General features: G+C 57.5%; 1 protein-coding gene across 1 annotated transcript in view; it reads right to left on the bottom strand.

Annotated features, from left to right (window-relative positions):
- TRPM2 (transient receptor potential cation channel subfamily M member 2) overlaps nucleotides 1–21,241 on the bottom strand; it is a 50,205-nt gene that overhangs the window by 6,224 nt on the left and 22,740 nt on the right. The window contains exons 11-28 of the mRNA XM_079923060.1: nucleotides 19,304–19,425; nucleotides 18,762–19,100; nucleotides 16,551–16,688; nucleotides 14,936–15,062; nucleotides 14,602–14,747; nucleotides 13,909–14,021; nucleotides 13,283–13,496; nucleotides 11,739–11,857; nucleotides 11,009–11,141; nucleotides 10,400–10,571; nucleotides 6,198–6,381; nucleotides 4,938–5,119; nucleotides 4,571–4,703; nucleotides 3,828–3,915; nucleotides 1,881–1,968; nucleotides 1,051–1,208; nucleotides 372–448; nucleotides 96–197 (exon numbers count right to left, since the gene is read on the bottom strand). Of these exons, the coding sequence (XP_079779186.1) occupies nucleotides 96–197; nucleotides 372–448; nucleotides 1,051–1,208; nucleotides 1,881–1,968; nucleotides 3,828–3,915; nucleotides 4,571–4,703; nucleotides 4,938–5,119; nucleotides 6,198–6,381; nucleotides 10,400–10,571; nucleotides 11,009–11,141; nucleotides 11,739–11,857; nucleotides 13,283–13,496; nucleotides 13,909–14,021; nucleotides 14,602–14,747; nucleotides 14,936–15,062; nucleotides 16,551–16,688; nucleotides 18,762–19,100; nucleotides 19,304–19,425 (2,635 nt within the window). The remainder of the gene's footprint in view (nucleotides 1–95; nucleotides 198–371; nucleotides 449–1,050; nucleotides 1,209–1,880; nucleotides 1,969–3,827; nucleotides 3,916–4,570; nucleotides 4,704–4,937; nucleotides 5,120–6,197; nucleotides 6,382–10,399; nucleotides 10,572–11,008; nucleotides 11,142–11,738; nucleotides 11,858–13,282; nucleotides 13,497–13,908; nucleotides 14,022–14,601; nucleotides 14,748–14,935; nucleotides 15,063–16,550; nucleotides 16,689–18,761; nucleotides 19,101–19,303; nucleotides 19,426–21,241) is intronic.

The raw sequence follows: 21,241 nt of genomic DNA, 5'->3' as shown, positions 1-21,241 counted from the left end.
GTTTTTATCAGAAAAGCGCCCACATTGCCGGAGAGGAAACCTGACCCCAGAAGGAAACCCCCAGACGCCGCGGAGAAGGGCCAGGCTGCACTCACAGAGGGAGCCCATCCTGCACAGTGTAGACCCCATGGAAGCTGCGCCGGTCCAGGCATCCATCCACCGCGTTGTAGTTGATCCTGGACAGAGGCTCCAGGGCGCTGGGAGCGAGAGGAGAGGTCGCGTCCCCGACAAAGATGGTGGGATGCAGAGCGGCCGTGGTGAGCCCTCAGGGGGTCCACCACGAGGGCCCCTCCCCGGCCGCAGCCCTCCCAGCATGGCCCAGCCCCCAGGGAGGACGGGCCACCCGTCCAGGCGGGAAGCAGGGCACTCACTCCCCCACAGGGTCCACCAGGTCCTTGTTTTTCCTGTCGGCCGTGTAGAAGGGCGGGCTGTAGATAAGGAACTCCGTCTGCACGACATGGGGGCTCCCCTCAGTCGGTCACCACCCCAGGGCAGCTGGCACCCAGGACGGCTGACCTCAGAGCCCAAGACCCTGGGACGGCCCAAAGGGCCTGGGAGCCCGAGCTCAGCAGACCTGAGGACACACACACCCGGCCCAGCCCCCAGGATGGGGGTGAGGGGCTAGGCTGGGCTCTAGAGGGGAGAAGGGGTCCCAGTGGCAGAGACTGGGGAAGAGTAACAGCCTGGAATGTTCCAAGGAAAACTAGAGAGAAGACCGGGGGGGCACCCACATGCCTCAACCATCTCTCCCTCTCTCTCTCCACCTCCAGCCTCCCTGGCACTCAGAAACAGGGCAGGGACCGTTCACTGGGGACAGGGGGTCGGAAAAGCAGGGCAGTCAGCTGTGTGTGGATGGAGGCCCACCAGCGTCCTGGCTCAAACCCCAGCTCCATCCCCTCTGGCCACGTGGACCGCGTGCCTCCGTTTTCTCATCTGTTGTCATGTCCCTGTGAGGCCTCAGCGGGCTCATCCCGCCCAGGGGGCTGGACTGCTTCCCCCCAGGACACCAGGCCCCTGCAGCCTGGTGGACGCAGCAGAACAGGCACTCACCTCCCAGGGCACCTTCTCGTTGGGCACTGGGAAACGCTGGACGGGGCAGTTGGGGTAGAGGAGGTGCCTGGCATCCACGTGGTAGGCGTCGCCCGGGTCCTCCACCTTCAGCCCGCCGTCCAGCTCAGGGTCCCGCCCCACCGAGGCCTTCTGGGGTGCTGGGAATGGGAACAGCCCCACGGAGCTGTGGGCAAAGCTGGGCCCGGACTTGGGTTCCAGGCGCGCAGGACGGGGCCATCCTCTATGGTCCTTTCCCCCAAACTTCTGGGCTGCCTCTATCTCCCCAAGCCTGGATTGAATGCCAGCCCCAAAGAGGGTACCCTCCCCAGGGCCCCCAGCACTGCGGCCCAGGAGGACAGAGACCTGGGGGCAGGCAACCACCACCTTGGACAGCTCCCAGCAGAGCTCTCAGTAAGTAGCTGGACGCACAGGCCCTTACAGAAGCTTGGCCAGCTGAGGAGAGCACGCTGCTCCTTCCGGGCCAGCAACACCCCAGGAGGGTTACTCATGCCCATTTCTTGGCCGACTGCAAATGTAGGAACAAAGACTTGCTTTCTGTCACCCAGTCGACGTGACTGGGTCTCGGGTATCTGCTGGAGCTGCCCCCACTTTGTACCTTGATGCACAGGAGGATGGGGCTGTGGGCCAGGCGACCTCTGGAAGTCCCCAGCCCGGTCAAGCAGGGGACTTGGCCACACTCTGCACATGTACCTGTGGGGTGGGCCATGCTCCCCGAGGCACTGGGCCTGCTGCATCTCCTCCCCACGGACCCCCGGACGCAAAAGAGCACAGGTGGTAGAGACCAGCAGCTGGTACAGCCATCCACTCACCCAGGGTGGGGACGCCCTCCTCCGAGCCAAAGCCGCTGTCCCTCAGGGCTTTCACAATCCAGTGCAGCGCTCTGGCCGTCTGGGCCACCTGGAAGGCACGTCCCAAACAAGATTTGGTCAACACCTGCCCCCACACGGAATGCCCAGCTCCCACCCACCCTGTTCCACTGTGTCGCAAGGCACAGGCCTGGGGCCAGAGCACCCAGAGTGAGGAGGGGAACCCAGGGCAGGCCCACGGGGTTGGGGGGCACAGGGTCAAGGCACAGCAGGAGGGCATGGAGGGGCGGGGACCTGGCCTCTGCCTGTCCACCCCTCCTCGTCCTGGAGTCCCAAGGCCTCCCTGACCAAAGCGCCTGCATCCACCTCCTTCACTGTGCCTACTGAAGTACATTGTGACAATGAACCTTTATGTCTGTGCCTCCCCCGACTGGGAATCCTCAAGGATGAGCTAATGCCTGCCGCCCTGACATTCTCAAGGCCAGCTTTGGACAGGCACAGAGGAGGCACACAGGAGACGTGGGATGGACGGACGGATGGATGGATGGATGGATGGATAGATGATGGATGGACACACAGATGGATAGAGGGAGGGAGGGATGGATGGATGGACAGTTAAATGGATAGATGGATGGATGAATGACTGGAAGGATGGACGGATGGATGAATGAATGGATGGATGGATGGATGGATGGATGAATGGATGGATGGATAGATAGATGGATGGATGGACAGATAAATGGATAGATGGATGGATGACTGGAAGGATGGACGGATGGATGAATGAATGGATGGATGGATGGATGGATGGATGGATGAATGGATGGATGGATAGATGGACGGATGGATGGATGGATGGATGGATGGATGGATGGATGAATGGATGGATGGATAGATGGATGGATGGATGGACAGATAAATGGATAGATGGATGGATGACTGGAAGGATGGACGGATGGATGAATGAATGGATGGATGGATGAATGGATGGATGGACAGATGGATGGACAGATAAATGGATAGATGGATGAATGACTGGAAGGATGGACGGATGGATGAATGAATGGATGGATGGATGAATGAATGGATGGATGGATGGATGGATAGATGGACGGATGGACAGATAAATGGATAGATGGATGGATGGACGAATGGATGGATGGATAGATGGACGGATGGATGGATGGATGGGCAGATGGATCAATGGATGGTTGGGTGGATGGAGGGGCAGATGGATGGTTGGGTGGATGGACGGATGGATGGACTAATACACATTACTGTCCCTCAGCATCACTCAGGCACCTGAGCCCAGCTGGCCTATGAGGCAATGCCTCTTGGATGTGAGGCCACTCAGGGCTGCCCAGCTGATGGGGGGGCTGTCAGTGGACATTGAGGGGGGAGGGGCGGGTGGAGGCTGCTCTCCTGTTGCCCACCGGCCACCGCTCTCTCATCTGGAGCTGCTCTGAGACACCCACACGCTGCTTTCTGATGCTGCCCCTCAGTCCAGGACATCCATACGCACCCTTGCTGACCCCGTGGCCTCCCTCCCTCCCAGCATAGCCGGCAGCCTGAGAAGGCAGCCAAGGGCTGTTAGTAATTTCCACGGCCCCCTCCCAGGTTCCAGGTGCCGAGTCTGGAGACAGCGGCGTCTCAGAGGACAGTTCCAAGGAGGCCAGGGGAAGGTCAAGAGTTTGTTCCCTCAGACCAGCCCCTGATGTGGCCGCCACACAGTGCGGTGTGGCAGAGCTCAGGCAGGGGAGCGTTTGGTGGAATTCTCTAGAGGACGGAGAAGGTGCCCCTGCCAGTTGGGAGCAATGGCCCTGATGTCGCCGCCCCCTTCTCCTGGGTGGTTTCCCAGTATGTGCACTCTCAAAGCCACCACACCACAGAGCGACCTTCCAGGTCCTTCGGAGCTGTGCCCAGAAACAGGGGTCCCAGCCCGGAACCCACCTGCTCCTCTAGAGAGGCCAGTCTCTGCTCCATGGAGCTCGACTGCTTCAGATGTGCCATTTCCAGCAGGTCCACCATGGTGTCCACCCTGCAAGAGGACGCAGCTGAGCCCCGCAGGCCAGCCAGGGGCGGGATGTGAAGGAAGCCTGGCGCCTCTTTGCAGGTGGGTGGCCTGTCAGGTCCAGCAGCCCAGGCTCTGTTGGTCTTAATTACACGCATCTTCCTCTTAATTTGAAAGTATTTATACCATACGTTTCCGTATAGAATGAGCACCGCCTAGTGGCCCAAGGGGAAGATCTCGCAGCCAACGGATGCCCCCGGCTCACAGGGCTGCCCCCACAGCCCCGGGCTTTGCGGGGAGCATGGCTGGGCGAGAGGCGCAGGTGTGCAGACGCGCACACGCCTGGCTCCTTGCCTCGATTTGCCACGAGTTCCACAGCCGAGTCACAATGGGGAAAGCTACCGCTGGGCACCACTGGGGACTTTGGAAGGAGGACGCAGCACCGTTGTCTGGGGAATAATTGTTTGGTCTCTGTCTTCTTTTGCTACAACATAGGAATTGCACCCAAGGCGGCCTCTGTTTGTATATGAAAAATACTTCCAAACGCTCTTGTCTTTTGCGCGGGGGGGGGGGTTCCTGAGCTGTCTGCCCCCCCCCCCCGCCCCCCGCCCGGTGCCGCGTGTGCTGTGTGACAAAGAGCAAACGTTTCAGGAACCCCGAGGGGACCGCCCTGGTCCCGTACTTGTCACTGATGTCCTGGATCTTCTGCTCCGGCCTCTGCTTCTGCTGGATCTGCTGGTCCTGCAGGTAGTTCTCTTTCAGGTAGATCTCCCAGGACAGGAGGGCCGCCTCCTCGTTCTTCTCTAGCTTGTTCTCTGTCGGGGGAGGGGAGCCTCTGACCCACTCGGGGTCCCGCAGGGAGGGGCCGGGACCCTGAGGGGCCGGAGGAGCCAGTCCGCACCCGTCCCCAGTGGGCAGGGTGGGAAGTCGGTGGCCTGAGCGGTCTGCACGCCCACCGAGCTTCCAGAACTCTCCAAGGAGCTGCTGCCCCCACCCCACCCTGGCTCCGCCGCAGACGCGGCTCTGGGATGAGGGAGACGGCAGCTTACTGAGCTGCTTGTGTCGCTTGGCGGGGACCTTCAGGATGACCCTCTTGATGAAGAGATGCAGGTGGTTGAGAAGGATGAAGGGAGGCGGCGCGGGGGGCCTGCCCTGGTACTCCTCGATCAGGTCGTGGCGCTGGAACTTCCAGATCTGGTCCGTGCGCTCCTGGACCTGCTGGAACGTGTAGCTGCAGGGGCAGGAAGCACTGGTTACAGGGGAGCACGGGCCACCCAAACACGGTTACGAAAACATCCGTGTCCCTGCCCGGCGTGTCTGCCGTGACGGCCCATGAAGAGCACACACGTCACCCAGGGGCGCAACTCCAGATGCAGGGAAAGGCAGCTGAACGGCCAGCCCCAGAATTCTGAGCTTCCTGGGAGCCAAGGGGAGAAGGAAGAAAGAAGACCTAGAGTTTAGGTTCTACAAACCTCGTTAGAGAGTAAAACAGAGCTGCATGTGTTGGGAGAGGGACAGTGTCCTGCACTGGACTCTAAGAGGGGCTCGTCCCTTGGATCTGACAAACAGAAGGGACGGTGTCTTCAACAGCCTGACACATTTATTCTCTGCAACGTGTGTGTCTTGTGGATGGACGTCAACTGACCCGAATCCTTGCCAGAGAGGCCCTCGGAGGGAGGGAGGGAGGCCAGGCAGGGCCACGATGCAGCCCCTGCCCGCCGGCCATCTGACCTCTCTGTCTCTATCACAGCCCAGCACAGGTCAGGGTCTCTCACTGTTCAGAACACGTGGTAAATCAGAAAGTGGCGACCTCATCACGCTAGCTGATGAAAGGGAAGAGAAACGGTGCCCAAACCAGGAATTAAGGGATTTTCACCAGGGTCACCACGGGTCCCAGGGGCCCTCCTGCAGAGGCCGGGAGGGGCGCTGAGGGGCTGGCGATGCCCTGAGCCATGGAAGGCAAATACAGGTGATCCTGCCTCGTCCGATTTTCAGTACGTGTGACACGCACCTCCACATCTAGAGTCGGGCGGCCAGGTCGCTGCCCCGCACCCCCTCCCTCCAGGGTGGGAGGAGCCAGACGTCCACGTGCCCCAGCCCGCAGCCTCCGGGCACTCCGAGTGGCCCGTGCACTGGTCCCGCAGCAGCAGTGCCTTGACGGACTCGGCGGTGACCAGAGAGCGTGGCCGCACACGGTCCACCTGGGCTGAGCCAGGTCCCGGGTCCTGCGCTCCACCCCGCCCGCACCCCAGGGGGATGGGGGGAGGGCAAGGGGCGTGCCCCCGGCCAGGCTGGCACAGGGCGCTTACTTGAACATGGCGATGAGGAGGTTAAGCAGCAAGATGTTGGTGAAGAGAAGATAGAGGCACAGCAGGGTGACCGTCAGCCACTCGGGGAAGGCGGGCTCCCGCTGGGTCGCGTCGATCTCGGGGCATTTGGGCTTGTAGGGGTCGGTGCCATTGGGGCTGCACTGGTCCAGGTTGAAGTTCACGCCTGTGACGGGAGTGAGGGGCCAGGTGAACCAGGAAAGCCGAGTGGAAGCACAAGGGTCCTCGGGCGATGACCCCGCAGACCTGGACACCCCCACATCTGGGTGACCTCAGCTGTCAGCTCAGGCGTGAGGGCAGCCCAAAGAGGGGCAACCATCTACACCCAGGCATCCTCGCGGGCAGGAAGTGCGGCTGCCAAGGGAAGCCCGGGAGCCAGACCTGTACTCCAGGTGGGCACGTGCCCCTGTCCAGATCCAGCCATCCCACCAGGGCACTTTCTGGGCCCCAGGCGGGGGCAGCACCAGGAGGGGCTGTGTCATCATAAGACACAGGTCCCAACCCGGGGGAGCAAATTGCGGTGGGAAAGAATTCAAAGAGGAAATGAACAACCATCAAAAAGAGAAGGGAGACACAAGAAAGGAAAAACGCTGCAGGGGCAGCATTCCTATATGTGGAACGAGCGATTACAAAACAAAATATAGCCACACAACTGCAGACAAGTAAAGGATAATATTTATCCTTTATTATAATATTTGGAATATAAGATTACAAACATAAATATATATTCTGTTTGTGCATTTAAAAATCTCTGAGAAAATATACTAAGTTAATAGTGGTTAACTCTGGGAGGTGGGATTATGAACATTCTTCTTTATACTTAACTTGAATTTAAAATTTTTTTAGCAATCAGTATGCACTGTTCTGTAATCAAATGTATTTTTGACAGTGCTACTAATTTTCTAAGATAGAAACTCATTATAATAGCTAGAAATACCTATATTTTTTTAAAAAAGAGATCAAATCAATAAAATAACCTTCCATTTTAGTAAAGTAAACCCAGAGCAAGCAGAAGGAAGGGAATAATTAAGAGCAGAATGCAAATAAATGAAATAGAGACAAAAACAATAAAGAAAATCAACACAACCAAAATCTTTTTCTTGGAAAAGATGAACAGAATTACAACCTTTTCGCTAGACTGATGCAGAAAAAAAAAAAGACTCAAATGACTAAATCATAGCTGAAAGAGAGGACATTGCAACCAACCTTACAAAAACAGAAAAATCTATAAGGAAATACTACCAAAAAATTTATGCTAACAAATTAGATGACTTAAAAAAAATGGAAAAATTCCTAGAAAGACACAAACTACCAAAAGTGACTGAAAAAGAAGCAGAAAATATAAATAGACCTATAACAAGTAAAGATATTGAATGTGTAATTTTAAGACTTCACACAAAGAAAAGTCCAGGCCTGGATGGCTTCTCTGGTGAATTCGACCAAATATTTAAAGAATAATGAAGACCAATCCTTCATAAGCTTTTCCAAAATATAAGAGAGGAGGGACTACTTTCTAAGTGATTCTATGAGGCCAGTATTACTCTCATACCAGAACCAGACAAAAACATTACAAGAAAAGAAAACTACAGACCAACACCCTTTAAGAATATAGATGCAAAAATGCTCAACAAAATGCTAGCAAACTGAAGGCTGCAACGTATAAAAAGATTTACACACCGTGACTAAGCGAAATATATCCCAGGAATGCAAAGTCCGTTTAACATCTGAAGATCAATTAATATAAAACACCATATTAATAATATAAAGAAAATAAACCGTATGAGCATTTCAATTGATGCAGGAAAAGCATCTGACAAACCGAACACCCTTCCACAATACACGCACTCAAGAAACTAGGAATAGAGGGGAACTTCGTCAACCTGATGAAAGATATTTACAAAAACCCATAGCTCACATCGCACTTAGTAGTGAAGGACTGAAAGCTTCCCCGACGATCAGGGACAGGATAAAGACATGTGTTCTTGATACGTTTCAACACTGTACCAGAGGTTCTAACCAGGATAATTAGGCAGGAGAAAGAAATAAAAGACATCCAGACTGGAAAGGAACAAGTAAAATTATCTCTATTTGCAGATGACATCATCATAGCAAATCTCCAAAAAGTGCACTTAAAAACTATTAGAACTAATAAAGAAGTTCAGCAAGGTTTCAGGATACAAGTTCAATATACAAAATATAGTGTATTTCCATACACAAGCAGTAAACAATCCAATTAATAAAACAATTCTACTTACAGCAGCATGAAAAAGAATAAAACACTTAGGAATAAATTTAACAGAAGAAGTGCAACTTACACACTGAAAAATGAAAAAATATTATGGAAAGAAATGAAAGATTTAAATAAGTGGAAGACATCACATGTTTACAGTCAAAATCCTAGATGCTCTTTTTGGAAAAATTGATAAGATGACCCAAAAGTTCATGTGGACCCAAGGACCCAGAGGCCAAGACGATCTTGAAAAAAAGAACAGAGTTGAAAGACTCATGCTTCCTGATTTGAAAACTTACTACAAAGCTATACTAGCCAGGACTGTGGTGTTGGCACAAGGGTAGACACAGATCAACGGAATAGAACTGACAGCCTAGAGATAAACGCTTTCATTCATGGTCAGTTGATTTTTGACAAGGGTGCCCAGACAATTCAACAGGGAAAGAACGGTCTTTTCAACAAAGGGGGCTAGAACAACTGAATGCTTGCTGTAAAAGAATGACTCTCACATTGTATACAAAATTAATCTAAACAGATCAAAGGCCAAGAGTAGGTGCTAAAGCTATACAACTTTTAGAATAATACCATAGGCATAAGTCTTCCTGACCTTGGCTAGCCCAAAAGCACACATGATCAAAGAGATTGACAAGGTGAGTTTCAACACAACTGAAAACTTTTGTGTTTCAAAGGACAACATAAAGAAAGTGAAGAGACAACCCACAGAATGGCGAATAACTTGCACATCATATATACGATAAGGGACTGGTAACCGTATGTAAGGAACTCTTACAACTCGATGAAAAGACCAATACCCACTTGAAAAATGGGCAAAGGATAGAAACAGATATTTTTCCAAAGAAGATGGCTCAGAAATCACATGAGGAGATGCTCGACATCCCTGGCCATCAGGGAAGTGCAAATCAAACCACAGTGAGAGAACTTCCCGCCCAGTAGGGTGGCTCGAATCAGAAAAGACAGATAATAACAAGTGTTGGCGAGAATGTGGAGAGATTGGAACCTCATACATTGCTGGTGCAGCTGCTGTGGGAAACAGTCTGGCAGCTTCTCAAAAAGTGAAACACAGAATTACCATGTGACCCAGCCATTCCACTCCCAGGCATACATCCAAAAGAAATGACAACGTGTCCACACAAAAATTTACAGAAAACACAGTCACATTAGTCATAAGAGCCAAAAAGTAGAAACCACTCAGATGTTCACCAACCTATGGATGGATAAACAGAACGTGGCAAATCCAACCAATGGAATATTATTTGGCAACAGAAAGGAATTAAATGCTGACACAGACCACTATACGGACGACTCTTGAAAACATTATGCTAAATAAAAGAAGCAAGACACAAAAGACCATGTATTACATGATCGACTTTATACGAAATGTCCAGAAAAGGCAAGTTCTATAGAGACAGAAAGTCGATAAGAGGTCACCTACGGTTGAGGGGAAGGGGGAAGGGGAGTGACTACTAATGGGCACTGGGTGTCTCTTTGGGGTGATGCAAATGTTCTAAAATTAGGTTCTGTAAATATACTAAAAACCACTGCAGCGAACATTTCATACCGCCGAGCCTTACGGTAATGTGAATTAAATCTCAGTGAAGCTCTTCAAGAGAACAAGCTCAGTACACAGAGCGAGTTCTCTGTGTCCAGAGAAGGAGGATTTGTTTCTGACTGCAGTGGCAGGAACAGAAGGAATAGGGCAGCATTTAATGCTGGGGGGTGGGGGTCAGCTGATGCCCCAGGGCCCCACCTCCCCGAAGCTGCGAGGTACGGCTCAGGCTCCGCCAGCTGGCGCCCTCCCTGCTCAGCTGGACCCAGTGTGCACCTGTCTCTTTCGGCCACGGTCCCCGGGCCCTCCCTGCCCCACTTCTGTGAGCTTGCAGGACCTCCGCCGGGCTGGCCCCTCTTTTCCCCAGGCTGTCAGGGCCCATTGTACCGTCGATGTAGGCCGGGATCTGCCCGAAGATGGTGAGATACGAGTGGTAGACGACCCCCCGGAAGATCCACTCCGCCCGCCTCTCGTTGTGGATGAGGATGGCCTGCTTGGCCACCCCGAAGGACACGACCCACACGGCCAGCAGGAAGAGGAAAAAGAAGACATCCTTCATCTGCGGGGACAGGGAGACACCAGGCTGCAGCCCCACACCCTCACTGCCCACAGGTGGGCTCCTGTGTGCCCTGCGGCGGAGGGGGGCTCCATCGACGCCCACGGCATGGACGCCTAGAGCCAGGAGCTCCGGGGGAACAGCCCTGGGGCTGCCCCAACACCTCAAAGGTGCGCCGGGCACCCCTGAAGTGCGGGAAGGGTCCAACGTGACCATGACCCAGGAGGGGAGTGATAGGAGCTGTAACCGGGATCAGGAATGAGCTGTGGAGATCAGGCAGGGCTGCCTGGAGGAGGCAACATACAGGCAAAGACCCGAGACGGGCGTGCCCGGGGGTGGGAGCCCGAGGGGCAAGGCCGGGACTGGGGATCTCACGGGGTGTGCCGAAGCCCTGGGGCACCTCACTTGCAACTGGCGTCAGGGGCCCCTTGTCCCCTCACCATCCGCTTCACGATGATGATCTTGGGCCCCAGCGTCTTGCTGATGGTGAAAATATGCATCAGACGCAAGCAGAACATGATGAAGTCCAGGGAGAGGATGATGCGCCCGGGGTACAGCAGCGAGGGGACGAGCCTGGCCGGGCAGAAGCAGGGCCTCAGCCGGCCGCCCCCAGGGCCTGCCCCGGTCCAGGGAGAGGACGATGCGCCCGGGGTACAGCAGCGAGGGGACGAGCCTGGCCGGGCAGAAGCAGGGGCCTCAGCCGGCCGCCCCCAGGGCCTGGCCCCGGCCTCCTGCTCACCTGCCCCAGTCCAGGGGCAACCCTGGGACCCCAAAGTACTAAAGCTGGGTGTGAGCTCAGGGGCAGCGCCTCCAGGAGGGTCTGGAAGCCCAGCCACGGGCAGAGAAGCCAGGCCGCGTGGGCGTCCCGGGAACCAGAGGCTGCGCTGGGCAGTCTCGCCTGGTGGAGAAAGCGGGTCGCGGCAGGGCAGACACGCGCAGCCTTGACGGGCAGTGGAGAGGTCAGAGCCCCAGGCTGGGATGCAGGCGCTCGCACGCGGCAGCCACCCGCAGTGACAGAGCCCCGAGTCTCCGCCCTGGTTCCCTCACCGGCCCCGGGCGGGGGCAGGGCACCCTCGGGACAGATGCGTCCAGAGAGGAGCTGAGCCTCGCGGGGGTCCCTGTCCTGTGGCCTCATCCAGAGCCAGCCCTGTGGGGCGGCTGACTCCTCACCGGCAAATCAGCCCCGCCATGAAGAGCAGGATAGCACAGATGTCCAGCTTGTTCCAGAAATCGCTGAAGTACAGGAGCGCCATCTTCATCAGGCCACACTCGTCCGGGTCGTAGAAGAGCTGGGGGGGGGACACAGCGGGCCCAGTGCCTTATGCCTCTCACAGCCCCAGCAACCAGCAAACCACGGCCTCCTGGTGAGGGGCCACGGGCAGGACACGTGGGCTCCCTCGCCCCAGCCTCAAGCGAAGGCGTCAGGGGCCAGCTCCTCTCCCACAGGGCGCGCTCCCCGACCCCTGCAGCGGTCCCCAGAGGAGGGAGAGACGGTGGAGCGACCGTGGCCCTGCTTGGCCTGCCCCGCGGGAGTCCCCACCCCAGACCCCAGCAGCTGGGTGCGCGGGGCAGGCGGCCCCACGGGAGCAACCGGGTCCCCTCCCTGGCACCGCTGGGCAGACTCCAGGAGAAGGGTCTGCCCTCTGTCCTGGGGCTGCCCGCGGTGAGGCTGGGGCCCAGGGACTGGGGGCTTCTGCTGCAGGAGGCCGTGCGGGACGAGGCGAGGCCCGCGGAGCCAGCGCAGCCCCAGGCCCGGCCGCCCGCCCTGCACCTCCTTCCTGGGGACCCTGACGGTGCCCTCGGGTCCCCCGCAGGCGGTGGCGTTGATGCCTGTGAGCTAAGCGGGCCTTATCTCGGGGCTCGTGGCTGCCAAGTGCAGAGAGCAGGGGCGCGTCTGAGCAGCGTCTCTCAGCGGGCCGGCCCCTCCCCACGCCAGCTGAGGCTCACGTTCACCGCTGCCTCCAGGTACTGGCAGGTGGGGACAGTGTGGGAACGGGGGGGCGGACGAGCCGTGAGGATCAGCCTTTCCCTCTGCCCCGGGCCTCCGAGGAGGCCTCTGAGCCCGGAAGGGGTCTTTCTTCACCAGGTCGTCTCACGGCGGGACTCAGGATGGGGCCTGGGCCACGCAGGGCCAGCTTGGCCTCCAGGGGGCTGGACACTGTGGTGGGCCACCCCTCAGCACCTGACCGACCCCCGGGAAACACCCTGCCCCCCGAGGGGAGGGGCAACAGGAGCTCTGTGTCTAGAATCCTTGGACGGACGCTGCCGTGCACCTCGACCCTCGGCCGATGTTAAGCTGTGGCCTCCTGTGCTGGCTCAGGGCACTGGGGGTGCTTCTGGAGAATCACCAAACCCAAGAGCAGTCTCGGGACCCCACAGTTTGCAGTGCCCTTCACAGCGCGGCCGGGGTCTCACAGCCCCCCAAGTCCAGGAGGCCGCGTGGTGAGGGCACCCCGTTTGGGGTGATTAGGGAGGGTTTCAAGCAAAAAGCAGCGCCTGGGGAGGGGTGGCCAGGTGGAGGAGGGGCAAGGGCCGGTGTGGCTGCTGGACCGCAGGCCGCCCTTTCCCAGGGGCCCTGCCCGCTCTCAGCGGCCCCGTGAGTCTCGCCGGGGTCGGCACTGGGCCAAGGACCACCGGGAGAAAGTGCCCGAGCCCAGGGAGCTGCCCGGGGGCGGGAGGGTCAGTGGGTGGGGCTGGGGCTGGGCAGGGCCCACCTGCCGCAGCTCCTCGCACACCAGGGAGCAGAGCCAGAGGTAGATGAGGCACTCGCAGCCCGAGGGCCTGGGCTGGAAGTCCACCATGAGCACGTAGGCGAAGAGGCAGAGGAAGGCGAAGTACGACAGGATGTTCAGGTGGAAGACGACCACGGGCGCGCTGAAGAAGGCGCGGATGCGGGCCAGGCCCCCCTCGGCCTGCAGCCGCCTGTCCCTGGGCCAGACACGGGGCAGGGCGCGGCCGTGAGGCGCCTGACGGCGACACAGGCCACAGCGCAGAGAAGGGAGGCCCGGGACCCGCATGCGGCTGCTGCCCCTGCACGCGTGGCTTCAGCGGGGGCTCAGCCAGACGGCCCCACGAGGGGTCCCCAGAGGGCCCTCGGGTTCCTTTCGGGCTGTAACAAAATACTCAGGCCACGGTGGTGGTGCGGGCAGGGCGGCGCTCGGCCCCCCGCGGGTACTGGGGGACAGCAGGTCTCGGCCCGGGGGGGCCCTCCCCCGAGCGTGGTTCCCCTCCGTCCTGGGATCAGTGGCAGCGGTGAGGACCCCCGAGAGAGGGTGCTTGGGATGGAAGGTCCGGACCCCCGGGCCCCAGCCCCGGCCCCCACCCGCAGCCAGGCCGGCACCTGAAGGAGATGAGGCCCGTGTAGAGGAGCGGGAAGGCCAGCATGCACAGGGCCAGCTGCCAGAGCCCGTTGTCCACGCAGAGCTGACCCCACCACACCTTGGTCAGGAAGGCCTGCGGACACGGGCGCCGGTGTCAGCGTGATGGGCGGCCCCCACCCCTGACCCCATGCTCCCTGAGGCCGAGGAAGAGGCTCCCTGTGGGCAGGGCGGGGCCCGCTCTCCCAGACAGAAGGGGCGGAGAGCAGGGCTCAAGCCCAGCACTTCCGTCCCCCCGTCTCCCACCAGCTGGCGCCTCTGAATTCTCTCTGGGGGTGGGGGTGTGGACAGGACCCCCTCCCCGCCACGCCCCTGGGATCCAGCACGGACAGCACACGACAGTGCTGTGGACGTGCTGACAGCAGGAGGCTGTGCTCCAAGGAAGCACCAGGGTTCCGAGGGACACCACTGTGTGCCACGCCCGCCTTGTCGCCAAGGAAACGCCAGAGCGCCGGCAGGTGCTCCGGGAGGGTGCCCCGCCCCCCACGTGCCCCTCGCGAGGCCCCAGGTAGAGGGGGTGGGCGTCCGAGTCCTGTCCCTGGGACCTCCTGGGGGCCTGCTGGGGGCTCCCACATAGGGCCCTCCTGTGCCGTCTGTGTGAGCGGGAGGCCGCGTCTGCCCCTGCAGCGGCGCGGCAGGTGTTTCTGGAAGGTCACCTGGATGCCCCCGTGGGACACGAACTTCATGTCCTTGGCCTCCAGGGCCAGCTGCAGGCAGGTGGTCTTGCCCCAGGCCTCCGACACGCGGACCAGCAGCTTCTGAGCTCTCTCCTCATCTTTGCGGTAGCACTCGGTGAAGACCCCTGGATGGGAGGAAGCCCGCGTCACAGCAGCCGTGTCCCCAGCAGTGACAGCCGAGGACAGGGTCGGAGCAGGGCCTCTCCAGGTGACACAGCCTGAACAGGGATGGCACTGAGACTCGGGGCGAGGACCCCAGGGGGACCCATGAGGAGCTGAGCCCAGGCCCGAGGCCGCGGCCCCAGGAACTCACCGATGGCTCTCTGCTCAAACTCGTCAGCCAGCAGCAGCATCTCCTCCAAGCTGTCCGTGTCCTCCTCCTTGGACAGCTCCTTCAGGATCTTGCTGCAGGCCAAGGCCGCAGCGATGCAGTCCTGGCTCTGGGCACCAGGAGAAGCCACCGTGAGGACCTGCATGGCCCAGCCCCGGGAGCCCCCGACACACCGCCCAGGGCGATGAGAGCAGAGGCCCCGAGACAGCACAGGCTGTGGAGCAAGTACTGTGGCTCCTTCCATATAAACCACTGGGCTCACCCACATCACAGGTAAGTCCTGCTGGTGGCCAGTTTCCTGCACGGGCCGGTAGAGTGGTCTGCTTACCAGGCAGCCCACTTGCCTCCCCAGAACGTGGACTGGACACTGGTGCTGGCACAGCCCTGCCGGCACGAGGCCCACAGCTCCCCGGGGGTCCGGCTAACCTCATGCATGGAGCACCTGAGCGGGAGAGGCGGGGCCCAGGCCCTCGCACGTCCCTGTCCAAAGCCGGGGTGCCCTGCCTCGGGGGCACTGCCAGTCCCAGGCACCAGCGTGGGGGCCCGGAAGATCTCATGGAGGGTCTCAAAGCTCAGCCCGGAGGCGTTGGGTCTGAGGGCAGTGCCAGCCCGGGCGAGGGGTTGGTGTCAGAGCCTGGAAGCCCGGGTTTGGCTTTTCTGTCCCCTGAGCCCCAAGGGGGTCTCTCGGGGGTCCTCGCTGCTGCCACTGATCCCAGGAGGACTGTGAGGCCACAGTCGGGCCCAGCTCTGTCGCCGACCCCTCCCCCAAGCACCTTGCGCGAGGGCAAACCTCCCAGAACTACGGACAAGCGGGGAGCCACCAGAGCCTCTGCTGGGACCCTGGGGGGAGCGGGCTCGAGAGCAGCCTGGAAATGCCAGCACCTAAGAGCGGGGCCTCTCTGAGAAAAAATGACAGAACTTTACTTTCCCGTTACGAGGAGAGTCAGCTCGAACTAAAGGAAAGCCACACAGGAAGACTTGGGCCTGGGGTGCCCTGTTTCTCAGGGAGCTCCCCGGCAGGTCCCCCGCGGCGGGTGACGAGGCCGCACACAGGCCCAGGGACTAGGACCCGGCAGGCCAGCCAGCAGGCGTTCCCAGACGGCCTGCCAACAGCTCAGGGCAGTGGCACCTGGGAAGCGCCCCTCTCAGTAACAGATTGTGTCTGAGACCCCCAACCATCAATGGAAAGAGAGGCCGCCCCTCCGGGGATGGAATTTGCCTGCAGAGCCTACAGACCGGGGGGGCAGGGTGGGGGGCCCAGCACGTGCGCTGACCACCAGAACGTGTGGGTCCCAGAGGGCGGCCTGCTTGGTGTGTGTGCCAGGTGGGCCTTGGCCCAGACAGACCACAGGGGGAGACCATGTGGCACTCCTTGTTAAAAATTCTCTTCTTGCCTAGGGCCTAGGGCCAAGCTCTCTGTCCTCCAACCCTGGACACCCTGAGCTCCTTCTGGTGTTGTGGACACCCACTGCCCTCCCCGCATGGCCCTGTGCTACGGACCAACCCCTTGCGGTTGGCTCTCTGGCCAGGAGCCCCAGCTAGAGCCCTGTCCCTGGTCCCCCCATAGCCATGCGTGCCAGGAGGCGGGTCTGGGTACCTGAGCCCAGATGATTTCTGCCAGCTCCCGGCGGTTCTGGATGATGGCCCAAATGAGCAGATCACGGACAGGGTCCACGGTGAAGGCCACGTGGCCTGAGGAACGTTTGTACAGGGACCGGAGACTCACTCCCTGCACCTGGTGAGCAGCGGACAGTTAGAGCCTCACCTAGGGCCCCACGAGCATCAGGACCCCGGGGCCTATGGAGGGTCCTGAGCTCAGCCCCACCGTCCCTGGGGGATGAGCCCTGCAAGCTGCATTTCCAGCAACACCCAAATCTTTCTCATGCACACCGGGGTTTTTAAAGCACCACTCCGGAGACGTGGAGACACGCCCCAATAGTGCAATACCCAGTTACCTCCCACACCAATATCTGTAGACAGTTGTTGCTAGCCAGGCACCCCGACGTTTCCTACTCTTATCTACTGGCATCAAAGCCTTCTTCTATGAAGTAAAATTCTAACACGGTCTGTTAATAGATTCATGCTGTGAGCTCCTCAAGGGAACCTACACCATGTCTCCTGCAGAGAAGGTCAGCAAGAAACACCAGACAGACAAAGCCACGTGTGAGTGGGAAGGCCCTGACCCCAGACACACTCAGCCTACAGTGATATGAGAACCCAGGCTTCCTGGCCCATCAGTAAATAAACACATCCTCAGACAGTCTGGAAACAATTCCCAGAAGCAAACAACACACTTCCCACATCACACACAAAACTGCACTTTCCTTAAGTGATTTTAGAAATCGCCTGAAGACTCATCTTTATAAAAAAAGAAAAATTAGTTCATCTTCTTAAATTACAGACATGGTCTGTGTGAGCTTCCACTTGAGCACATTCCAACTGGACATCTTAAACACAGTGGAATCAAGAAAAGCAGAACTGTCAATATATAAAGCCAAGCCACAGCCACATCATTCTCAGGGGTCAGGAAGAGCTCACACAGGACAATGGACAGATTTGCAAACCTGAAGGAAGTGGATAATTTTCTAGCAGGAGAAAAACAAAATCAAATATGATCTTAGAACAGACAGAAAACCTAAACATCGGGACCATCAGGAAAGAAAATGAGAAAGTTATCAGTTACTACCCAAAAAGGCACCGGGCCCTGATGGACTCCTAGGGGAGTCTGCCAAGCTTGTAAGAAGCAGTGGACTCCGGCCACATAAACTGTTCCAGGGCAGAGAAAGAAGAAAGGCTTCCCAATGTTTTTACAGAGCTAACATAAAATTGATACCAGAACCTGACAAATACACCCCCCCCGAAATAAAACTACAATTAAAGACTTAAACATTCTGATGTAAAACCCTGAAAATATTGGGAATCCAACACCATACTGAATACATGTTACCCTGCAGTCGAGTTGAGATTCAAAACAGGAATCAAAAAATAAGAACGACCTATAATTCACCAAATTCATACGTCAAAGAAGAGCAGTTCAACTCCTCAAAAGGCATCTGACAAAGATCGGCACTGAGGCTTCGTTTGTAAAAACTTAATAAGTCGGAAGAAGAGGCTCCCTCACATAAATACAAACACCAGCGTCGTACTTCGTGTCGAGAGGCTGCGGGATTCCCATCAAATAAGGATGCAGACGAGAAAAGCCCCTGTCCTACTGTTGCAACACACATGCGTCTCACAGAGATACGCGTGGGACATGCTGACCTGGCTACACAGACACCGATTGCACCTGTGAGCAGGGCTCGGGGTACAGGGCACAGGCGAGAGCATTCTCCCCACATAACTTTTGGTACCATTGGAGGTCTTCAGAAAGGGAGAGTTATGGACGGAACTGCGTCCCCCAAATTTCATATGTTGAAGCCCCATCCCCTAATGTGACTGTAATTTGGAGATGGGCTTTCAAGCATGTGATCAAGGTTAAATGAGGTCATGAGAGTGGGGTGCTCATCCAACAGGACCAGTGTTCCTTGGAGAAGAGGCAACGATACCAGACACACTGAGGACAGGCCGTGTGAGGACAGGGTAAGAAGATGGTTGGTCCCCTGCAGGCCAGGAGAGACCTCACCGGAAGCCCACTGCCGACACATTGACCTTGACTCCAGGCTCCAGGGCAAGGAGGAAAAGACGCCTGCTGTGTAAGCCGCCCCGTCTGTGTTACGGCAGCCCAAGCTGACTTTCCCAGTGAAAATAAAGCCCGTGTTTCAAAGGTCCGAGGACACAGCGGTGCGCATGGCACACGGCCAGCACTCACACTGAGCTTGATGTTGGGCACCGCGAGCAGGAGGCGCGGGCGGTCGCTGGAGCGGGGCCGGGGGTACAGCGGCTGCGTGGAGTCCCCCAGGAGCTCCCGCAGCACCTGGGCCACGTGGTGCATCTGCACGCGGGGCGCCGGGCGCTCGGGCTCCTCGGCCAGCGCCTTTTGCAGCTTGTAGTGGAACAGGCAGGTGGGCTCCAGGTTCTCGTACAGGTAGAGCAGCGTGTCCCACGTGACGAACTCCTTCAGCCGCACCCCGTTCTCCAGGAAGAGCTTTACGAACTCGGGCTTGTTGGCGATGAGGGCGGCCGTCATCATGGGGTACAGCTCTGAGGGCTGAGAGCGGGCCGTGGGGGGCCGTGCATGTGGTCATCGCCCCGCATAACCCTTATCTCGGTGCCCCCGAGACGGGGATGCCAGGAGACGTGCCAGCCGCCCTCACTGAGGGCAGAGCTGGGGTCTGGACGAGGCCACCTCAGGGCCTGCCCTTGTTCCGAGGCCCAGCACGCCCCTCCCCAGGGCACCCCCCACAGCCTCACCTTCCACTGACGCTCGTCCGTGAAGATCTCACTCCGGGCGATGTCCACGCGGTTCCACGCCACTGCTAACTTCAGCTGGTGGTCCCAGTTCTCGTGGCCAAAGTGGTCGTGGCTCCGAGAGGCTGCAGGTTAAAGCACACGCGTCAGGGGCTCTGATCTGGGCCTCCAAGCCCCTCCCCATCTATCAAAGTCAGAGAGGGAGGGGTGTGTCACCACCCGTCTCCATCATTTTAATTGAACAGATAAGGTCACAAAATCACCGCCATCCCCCACCCTTCCCCTGCACGCACCCTTATAAAATCCCTTTTCCTTTCAGTGGTAGAATCAGAGAATCTCTGGGTTTCTGTCACCACTCCCACTCACCCCAGCCCTCCACTCTGTCCCCAGCTCCTGGTCAAGCCCCCACCCTAAGTTTAAACTAGACACGGGTCTCTGAAAGGCAGGCGTTTCAGATTCACACTCAAAAGTTGGACCACAAAGACCATCACATTTTCTTCCCTTGCCCTGTTTGCAAAACCACCACCTCACCCAGGTTCTCAGTGCAAGTATTTTGCCCAACTAGTTTCTGCTCTTGCTGGGTTAACATTTTAAAACATGGGTTGTTATTTGGGGAAAAAGAAAAAAGAACTTGGACCCTTACCTCACACCACACAGAAAAAGTAACCCGAGGCAGAAAATAAACCTAATATAAAAGCTGTGGCTGCAGAGCTTCCACAGTGAAACAGACGAAAATGTGCAGCTGGGGGAAAGGAGAAGATTTCTTTCCTTTCCCCCAGGGGATGGGGATGCAAAAGAACGTGAATGCAAAGAAGGGGATGCAAAGAACGTGAATCATAAAGAGAACAGTTAGTAAACTAAAATGTGTTAAAATACAAGCCTTCTGCTCTCCAAAGACACCTCGAAGGACGTATGAAAGCAGACCACGAGGGGCTTCCCTGGTGGCGCAGTGGTTAAGAATCCGCCTGCCAAGGCAGGGGACACGGGTTCGAGCCCTGGTCCGGGAAGATCCCACACGTCGCAGTGCAACTAAGCCCGTGCGCCACAACTACTGAGCCTGTGCTCTGGAGCCCAAGAGCCACAACTACCGAGCCCGCATGCCGCAAGTACTGAAGCCCACGTACCTAGAGCCCATGCTCCACCACAAGAGAAGCCACCACAATGAGAAGCCCATGCACTGCAAGAAAGAGTAGTCTCCGCTCGCCGCAACTAGAGAAAGCCCGCACGCAGCAACAAAGACCCAACGCAGCCAAAAATAATAAAATAAATAAATTTATTGAAAAAAAAAAAAGCAGGGCTTCCCTGGTGGCGCAGTGGTTGAGAATCCGCCTGCCGATGCAGAGGACACGGGTTCATGCCCCGGTCTGGGAAGATCCCACATGCCGCAGAGCGGCTGGGCCTGTGAGCCATGGCCTCTGAGCCTGCGCGTCCGGAGCCTGTGCTCCGCAACGGGAGAGGCCACAAGAGTGAGAGGCCCGCGTACCGCAAAAAAAAAAAAAAAAAAAAAAAAATCAGACGATGAACCAAGAGAAAATATACCCAACACATAGATCCGACACAGGATTTGTATGAGAATATGTCAAGAACTCATACACCTCAAAAATAAGAAGACAAATAAACACAGACACAAGATTTGACAGACATTTCCCCAAGATGAAGTACAGATGGCCAGGAAGCCCAGGGAGACGCAAATCCAAACCACACCGAGATCTCCCTTCACGGCCACCAGGAGGGCTGTAGCTTCAAAGACTGACAGTACCAAGTGCTGGCAAGGGTGCAGAGGAGCCCAGCCCCGCATCCATGGCGTGTGGACGGAGGCACAGAGAAGCGAAAGCTATCCTCTGCTACGACAGCCCCTGCTCTGCCGTCAGCGCTGGCCTGGGGCTGGTGTCCCGCCAGGGTGAGGGGCTGCTCAGCGCAGAGCAAAGGCTTCTGGGCACC

The sequence above is a fragment of the Stenella coeruleoalba genome (assembly GCF_951394435.1).
Source record: "Stenella coeruleoalba genome assembly, chromosome: 5".
Lineage (NCBI taxonomy): Eukaryota > Metazoa > Chordata > Mammalia > Artiodactyla > Delphinidae > Stenella > Stenella coeruleoalba.
The sequence above is the reverse complement of the archived record's forward strand: the minus strand, read 5'-3'. Positions and strand labels throughout refer to the sequence as shown.